At 43.7% G+C, this 8,748-nt stretch overlaps 1 protein-coding gene across 1 annotated transcript; it reads right to left on the bottom strand.

Moving 5' to 3' along the window:
- Positions 1-19: 19 nt before the first annotated feature.
- On the bottom strand, positions 20-7,294 carry selenon (selenoprotein N). The gene is made up of 12 exons (XM_030392318.1): positions 6,819-7,294; positions 5,930-6,047; positions 5,683-5,813; positions 5,000-5,212; positions 4,792-4,916; positions 3,832-3,969; positions 3,670-3,751; positions 3,087-3,278; positions 2,898-3,003; positions 2,191-2,303; positions 1,992-2,093; positions 20-1,818 (listed from the first exon to the last, which is right to left on the bottom strand). Exons 1-12 carry the CDS (start codon positions 7,005-7,007, stop codon positions 1,651-1,653), a joined length of 1,677 nt encoding a protein of 558 aa, XP_030248178.1. The 5' UTR covers positions 7,008-7,294; the 3' UTR covers positions 20-1,650.
- Between the last annotated feature and the right edge of the window lie 1,454 nt (positions 7,295-8,748).

The following is an 8,748-nucleotide window of genomic DNA, read 5'->3' as shown; positions in this document are numbered from 1 at the left end:
GTCAAGTCAAAAGTCAATCTGTAAAAAAACAAAAACAAAAAATTTTTATTTCACCTTTTTTGAAAATAAAATAAAAAAATGGCACTCATAGTCGTCAGGATAACAGCGTTTTCCCATAATAGCTCCCCATGACCCAATGGCATGGAGTGGACCTTGTATGACTTTGCAATATAATGTTACTGTAATTTACTGGATTTCACCGTAATTTTTAAAAATGTTCTTGGTCCCTGTGTTCTTCAATTTCACTCTTAAAAAACAGAGACAGACCTGAAGAGGAAACTCGTCTGTCTGTATGATTGGAAAGGGGAAAATGAGGTGCGTGTAGGTCCAGTTAGTCGCCTTTCTACGTTGAAGGTCCCATATTGTAAAAAGTGAGATTTCAATGTCCTTTTTTGACTATAAAGCAGGTCTAGTTGCTACAGTAATAAATATCAAGAGGCTCGATCCACAGACAAATGCACACGGAAACTGTGCCTTCAAACCAGCCGTCGGGACTTGTCAGGACTAGTCAGGACTAGTCAAGACTAGTCAATTGTGCCAAATTTAAAGACGTTTTCAAGGCGTTCTTGAGATATCGTGTTCAAGGGAATGGGACAAACAACAGGAAAACATATTAGCACTGGCAAAAAGAAAATCGGGATGATGATATGGGACCATTAAAATGTCAAGGAGTTCCTCTCATCTACCTAAAGACAAAAGGAAACACAAAATTTAACTGCAGCCTAAAAGAGGAGAATAACAGTACGTGGTATCATGTGCCTCTCAGTTCAACAATCAAACAATTTTGCAGACGTATGACCATTTGCTTACATATTAATATGCAATATATACATACTAAACAAGTCGCAAGGAACCCTAATGGATTCATTTAAAACAAAGTTCTTTGGTGTGGTCACATCGTCCTCAAAACAGAGTATCTGGAAAATATTCAACATTTGGCAACAACTGAATAAATCCTTTTTAAAGTTACACTGTCCAGTTTTTTTTCCTGCCGCTGTCGTCCCCAGAGTCGGAGGAGGGTGTTCCCACCAGCAGCCTCAGCAATGACATCAGGCATCGCCCGGCCCTGAGGGGGCTTTCAGGCAAAGTCGTCACAAACTGCTGAAACACAACTGAAAAGGCAACAGCTGCACCGGCTCCGTCTCTGGGCACACTCAGCGGCATGAAAGCTCACTCAGTCGTTTAATATTGCACATGCAACACCAGAGTATATATATAAAAAAAAAACTGTACCAAGTTACAGTGCTATGATTCATTTAAGGATTAGTTTTAGGAGTGGTCTGTGTCTACGTGGTATCAACAGCAGCTGCAAGCAGAGAGAGCAGATCTGAATATGTTACTGTTACTGCTCAGTGTGCAAAGCATTTGTAACTCATTAAAATATACTATAGTGACAGTAACAGTAGGTTTTAGAGGCATTACCTCCTTAGTCTTCATCTGTATGGACGGTTTCTAACCATACAAATACTGTATATAAAACTTTCTGACCAAGAGAGACGTCCCCACAGAAACAGTTACAAAGAGGATAGAAGGCAAAGACGTTTTTTCAGCTGCCAACACTGACAAGAAAGCGCCTCTCTGTAGTTATCGGAGGGTTTTCCTTATCTTGGATCCCAGAGGAAATTCCTCTCGTTTCCTCTACCACGCAAATTACTGTGCCAGGTACTCCTTGGCTTTCTCCAGCCCCTCCTTCAGGAATCCGATGTAAGTGGACGTGGACGGGTCCTCGAAGCCACCAGAGAAGCTGAAAGTCGCTCCTTCCTCCTCTGGTTTCATGGCCGTCTGGTCCAGGAAGAAGTTGGCGTTGATGTGGTGAACCTGAAGCCAAAGACAGGAGGTGAATAAAAGACTTTAATGGAACTAATTTCCATAAATCTGAAAGAAATGGAACATCAGTAACCACGACATGTCATCACAGTGGGAGTACAATGACATTAAAACATCAACGGGAGTGCTTCCACACATGATTTGTGGAAGAGTCAAATACTTACAATCGTTCCATTGGGCAGTGCCACCATCATCTCCACAGGGAAGTTGTAGTTCTCCAGGTGTAATCGGGCCTTTTCACTCAACTCGTGATTGTGCTCATTAGCCTGTTTGTGAGATGAAACATTAAGTGTGACATAGTTAAAATCTGAAAATAAGGAAGGTACGTGTAGTACAAAGCATTTTATTTCTGTCACTGCTCACCTGCATGTTCTCCAGCTCTCTAACCAGAGACCAGCTGCTTATGAAGCTCTGGTTGAGCAGCGCCAGGACGGGCGAACTTTCCAGGACTGTCTCCCGGAGAGTTCGCCCCGAACCTACAGAGACGCAACAGACGGAGATGTTCAATATTGACAATGTGCCTAAATGTACCATTCAAAAAGGTTTATTTCAAGGTAGGGTGACCAGGTGTCCTGGTTTATGGGGGACTACGCAGCAATTTTATCCCTAGTCCCTAATAATTTAGTTCATTTCATAGAATAGTTTTATATCTAACCATACATTATCCATTCCACTGCAGGACCACTGAGTGTACTGAAATAGACAAGGGTGCATTTTACTGCTTTTTAATCCAGCGGTTCATTTGAGAGAGAATGTTTCTTCTTCTTTTCAAAGTTACATTGCCTTCAGTGGCCTGAAACATGACACTACTGATGGTGACATTGGAAGGAGTGCAGTCTTTCCTACACAATTCCAGAATTTCGCATGTCTTCAATCATAACAAATATATACAGTCATATCAGTAGTAATAAAACACCATTTTCCCCAGAGATTCTCAGACTGTGGAAAACACTGTCTGCAGCATTTCTTATATAAACCTGTTTTTTCTGGATGAAGCCCATTTTATCCTTGTGATTTCAATATTTTTTCAGCTCACAATAACAGCGTGCAATGCTGTGGCGTGATCTCACCTCAGCAGGACTGGTCGTCTAATGCTCCCCAAAGCAGAATGGAATGCACCAGTTTGTTCTCTGCTTCAGCGCGCTTGAAGGCCTCTGAAAAAGGCAGGTAGGACACCTGGGAGCGAGACACAATGAGGACAATGAAACTGTTGACCCAAAGCCAACAGTGCGCTGACGAAACACTTCACAAGTTGTTACCTTCTTGAAGGGGTAGAAGGTGACGTCGAGGCGTCGAGCGGCCTCTTGCCGACTGAGTTCTGATGTCCAGTGGATGTCCTCGAAGACGAACTGGATCGGCTCGCCGCCGCCGCCGTCTCGGCTGTCGATGACGTTGCCCTCCTCATCCATAATGATGGAGGGAGTGGATGGGCCTGTGGACTGCAGCTCCATCTGCAGACACATTAATAACTTCTCATTTAAAAAAAAACATGACAAACTATAAGCTGTAACTTTTATGAGAAAAGAGACTTAAAAGGGAAAATATTTTATGATCTGTAACATATTTCTGGAGAGAGGATTAAATGAATACTAATCACACTCCAACATTAGGACACACTGCCGAGGACGGCAGTGAATCAAAACAGTGACGGGACAAAAACCCTTAAAAACCACTTGGAGAGTAATTGCACTGAATGAGTTTAATTTGGCTTATTGAGCTGGAACCAAAATCAGCATTAGTGTAAAGAAAAATGAATACCTTGGGCACTCCATCATGTGGCTACACTAAGATAAGAACAGGAAGTCACATGAATGTGGCAGCAGAGACACCCTGCAGCTGTACCTGTGGCAGATAGCCGATGTCGACCTCCATGTTGCTGCTCTCACTGGCCCCGTACAGCCACTCCATGTCCACATTCAGAGACCTGGAACACAACGGGAACATTTCACACTAGAGCCACAGCGGCTGATCACGCTGGGCGGGGAGTGATCGTGAGGCATTCACCTGTCATTGGGGACGTAGAGGTGAAAGTGGCGGACGTGAGACGCGTCTTTAGACAGAACGATGTTGCCGGTGAACTGTCCCGGGGTGAACCAGAAGGGAAAGTCTGGCACATCATTGAGCTGGAATTCAGCATGAATTCTGCAGAAGGTGAGCACAATGACTTTTATTGTTCAGCAAAGATGTGTTCACATTTTTCTCCACTGTGACAGAATGACAGGAAAAGGATTGTTGTAGCCTATTAAAAGTGCATTTCTAGCCGCTTCATCACATATAGTGTCTATTTTACTGCTGACTGTTTTCCGAAGCAAGCCACAAATTGGAGATTAATCTTAAAACTTCCACGCAGTCCGAGTCTCATACAGGCTTTTTACAGCTTTTCAGCAGTAAAATCAGAGCGCTTTCTGAGCACTTTCAAGGTACCTAAGCCAACAATTTGCAGACTCTTTTATCATCACATCTCAGTTGGTACAGAAGAGCACAGAATTCCTTCATACCCACAGCCATCAATGTATGTTGTCACTTGGTTTACTTTACCAGCTGTTCATATTTGATTGTATTGTGAGATGTTGAGATCCAACGGTGTTTATAAATAGAATGCTTTACATTTTCTAATGTGTTGAAAAAAGGTATTTCAAGATGTCAAGCTGTCTGAAAGTCAAAGCTGTTCGGTGGATTAAAATCATTTCGGTTCAGCAGCTGACCCCTACACTATTTGCAGCTGCATTAGCACACAATGATAATGTATCTTTGACAAAAGTGGACTCAGTAGACTGGATCAATCTCTGCATGGAGATTTTAAATCCAAATCAATGGCTGCCTGCCAGGGAGGACATTACCATTAAAATTCATAGTTTGTTCTGGATATAAGTCAGCAGTGATGTAAAGTACACAGAATTAATGGGCTTCAAGGAGAAAAGCACCACTCAGGCCTTTCAGGCCTCTTTCTGAATCGCTCCTCACCTGAATACGATGTCATAATAAAAGTCGTTGCTGGCACGAATGCAGGCGACGGCGCCCTGAGGAGCGAAACGTGATTTGATGAAGGGCCGAGGGTGGAACATACTCAGCAAGGAGTGGATGAGAACCTGTAACGGGATGAAAACATCTATTAATATACAGCTTGAGCCTCACAACCCAATCTGACGCCACACAGCGACGCGTCTGTTACCTCTTTGCCCTTCGGTGAGGGAGGGTGGTAACGATTGTTGGGCAGGTACCCAGTGAAGATGTTGAGCTCGCTGGGAATCACCCACCACGTGTCCCCAACCTCGACCTTGTTCTTGGGGGGCAAGAAGACTCTGAACTGGCTGGCGGAGAAGGTAGACGAAGGCACCACTGGGCTCTTCCAGGACCGCAGCCCACCCAGAGAGCTGTGAGACACCTGCAAGAGCGTGACGATCCAATATATAAAAAGAAAGGCTTTTGCAATCAATGTTACAATTTAACCTACAAGTTAAATTACTTTATGTGTCTGGATGTGACATAAGCGTGAAAGTAAATTTATGGGTTTTTGCCCCTGTTCCTCTCAAAATTGAACCATGTGAGACTATATTATTGGGACCCCTTGTGTTTTCCAGCCAACAGGGGCAGTTACAGGTCATTTTTGCATTCAAAAATTAAGTGATAAAAATAAATTAATAATTCAGTGTGTTCAAACTCAAAAGAGCCCGAAAGCCTGCCTGTATAACAAATGGTTCCACAACAGCTCAGAATTTTCTTTGGGCTGGACTGGGATGGATGTTTTAGGTCGTACATTTTCAGGAATAAGGACAGGTTAATACTAACTGAATCAAGTTCTCTGCAGAGGCTAAACAATGATCGATAGAAAGAGAACAGCGGACTTTCTCTTACCCCGAGGAAACCGTCCTTGCTCTTTGTCATAGAGTCCAGCAGCAGAGGCTGCATTTTGGCCTCCAAGGTTAAAGTCTCTCCATTGGGGTCATGGGCCACTTCCTCCTCATAATCCACCGGGGGTGTTATTCCTGCGAGGAAGTCACAGGGATCACAGTCAGTACATGGGATGCAAGTGGCCAGTGAGGGTAGGAGGGGGCAACGGTTAAATGAACAAACACTCAGCAAGACAGATAAAGTGACGTACCTGTGAGTTTCTCAGCAATAGGTTTAAACTCCTCCGGACTGAGATAGAGATCGTGGTCGGTGTCTAAGGAGGAGAAGAGAAAAAGCCCCTCGGCACCCAGAGTGCGAACGCTCTCTTCCTATTGGAGGGGACAGAGGCTGATCCTGTCACACACGCTTCAAGGACTTTCAATGCAGCATCACAAGTAGGACAGTGGGTCTCGTCACATGAAAAAACACTTTTGCAAAACATACTAAATGAGTCAAATTCCTGCTGCAGATGCATGATCAAATTGGGTGCAGTGTTTTGTCCCTGGTGTCAGAGCACTTATTCTTTCCTCAGCGGTCACAGTTTGGATAAAGATCAGCCCAGAGGCTACAGATTCCTAACATGTGTTTGTTTCAGTCAGACCACCCTCTCTCCAAGACAGATGCGTGCCTACTAGCGCCTGTACAATGGAGGGAGAAGAGGGGGAGGGAGGGTGGGAGGCAGCAAGAACAACTCAGGGACCCACCGGAGTCAAACAAGCATTAGATTAAAAAGAAGAGGTTGAGTTTAACCAGCTGTGGCACAGACCCAGCTCCCTCATAAAAAAACACCCCTGGGTGGAGAAATAAAATGCAGATGTGGTGTTTTGTGGTAGGCTGATGTCTGCCAAATAAATGACTCTAACACACATTTCAAGTAATATGGGAAGGACGCATCCCTACGGCAATGTTAATTAAAGGTTTTAAAATGTACCAGAAGGTCAATGGAAACTTTCTTTTAAAACAGGCGTGCATCTTACAGCAAACTGGCATTTTCTGACATCATCATTCTTCAAGTTGATTTTTGTTTTCCAGACACAAAGTTAAAAGATCGAGATATTTTTGGGACGTGTGTATCGTTACTACAGATGTGGCTCTCTCACATGACGTTTGATGAACTGGGCATCTTGGTAATACTTGATCCCGAAGGCGAGAAGGGGGACGGCGCCGACCAGGAGCAGAGTCCACAGCCCCTTGGAGATCCAGGATCCAGAGCCGGGACTCTGGTGCCCGCGCTGCGGCGAAATTTTGCTCCCATCCTCGGGGAGTGTTTTATCCACGTCCGCGGCCATCCTCGACCTCCACGACAGCTATTTGGGCGAGGGCATTGTCGTCCGATAGCGAGCTAAAAAAGGCTTTGCCAGCGGTGGTCGTTCAGTGTAAACTCTGTCCTTAAAGTGGAGAGAATCCTCCGACACTTCTGTTGTGTCGTAAGCCCGGGACCGCGCGTCTTTCCCGGCTGTTACACTCGCTGGCAGCAGCTGTGTAAATGCTAGCTAGCGGCGCAGATTTCTTATTCCACACATCTAATCTACAACCATTTGGATGTGGTTAACGTGAGTCAAGAGAGAAGAAACCGGATATTAGGCGACGAGGGTGTCAAAATAAAAGGAACGGGTGACTACTTTCTTTGCGGAGTGATATAAACTTGCCTCCGGGGCGAAAAGCGTTGGTTAAATTCAGATCTTCGGCGCACTGTATCCCTCCGCTGGGCTCTTCTTTCCTTGACATTTAACATTAGACACAAGGGAAATACCTTTAAAGATACACACATCAGGCTACAATAACTTTTTCACATTTCTCTTCACTTTGCCACCGAATAATTACAGCTAACCAGCCAGTTCGCCGTCTGGAGCATTATTTTGAAAGCGCTGACCGGAAGTTCGTATACATCCTGTCAGACTTACCTGAAGTCTGCTACTGGCACAGTAGTCAAATTTTAAAGGGGCCGGGTTGCCTTGTGCCCCCCCACCCCACCCCCACCACCACCCAGGAATGTCTGCTAACAATCTTCAATTATATGTTTCCCTGCCAAGGGAGGCTATCATTACATTTTTCTTTTTGCAACTCATGTCTGCCAAAAGAAGTGAATGCTTTATTTTTTGTCGGACGATTCTTTATATTTTCAACACAACTCTGTAACAGTAACTTAACTGTAACAGTTTACTTTTTTTGTGTTTTCATCCTGCATATAGAGGAAATATGGAGAGAAACATATTGGATGATAACCCCCTCCTAGATTCAGGCAGGAGAGGTTGCCATCTCCTGGCATTGTGTGTTAGACCAATGTGTTGCCTGAGAAATCACTGAATCAATATCACCATAGATTTGATATGGCCTAAAGGTTAAAGGTTAGTCTGGCAGATGCTCTAGTTCCCAATTTTCCTGGCTTGTGACCCCTGAAAATTAATGATCTCATGGACAGTCCATCCAAAGAAGGTTTCTTGCTTCTTAAATTGTTTAATTTTTAAAGATTTTTTAGATGCAAAACATTGGCCTGGATATAAACCGCAACATTTTTGTTCTTTTCAACAGTACAGGAATGACACCGCTAAAATCCAAGCACTTTCAAGTTACCCAAACCAAAAATATCCACTCTCAGTGCCTTCGTTGTCGCAAATAAATGCCTATAAATGCAAAATTTAAACAAACGCCATTATATTCACAGCAATCAACACTTTGTTTATTTTACCAGCTGTCCACTGACAACTCTGATGCAATGGGGCTGTTTTTATTTAAAAGAATAAAAGGCTTTTGCTTTTCATGAGTGCTTGTGTAGAAACACCAGAATATGTTGAAATTCAAGCATCTTATAAGGATTCTATTCAAAAGTCAAGCATATTACGAACCTTAAAAACTAAACAGTTCAAATTTTGTGTTTCTCGAACTTTCAAGACTTTGTATGAACTCTGCTTTAAACATGTGGTCGCCAGATTTGTCTTTGCACTCTTTGTGGATGCCCAACCCTCAGATCGGGAAATGCTGCTGCCGTTTCAACACAGTGTGGTCCTATATTGACGCAATGTGGCTGAA

The sequence above is a fragment of the Sparus aurata genome, chromosome 16 (assembly GCF_900880675.1).
Source record: "Sparus aurata chromosome 16, fSpaAur1.1, whole genome shotgun sequence".
Taxonomy (NCBI): Eukaryota; Metazoa; Chordata; class Actinopteri; order Spariformes; family Sparidae; genus Sparus; species Sparus aurata.
This window is presented reverse-complemented; position numbering and strand designations above follow the sequence as displayed.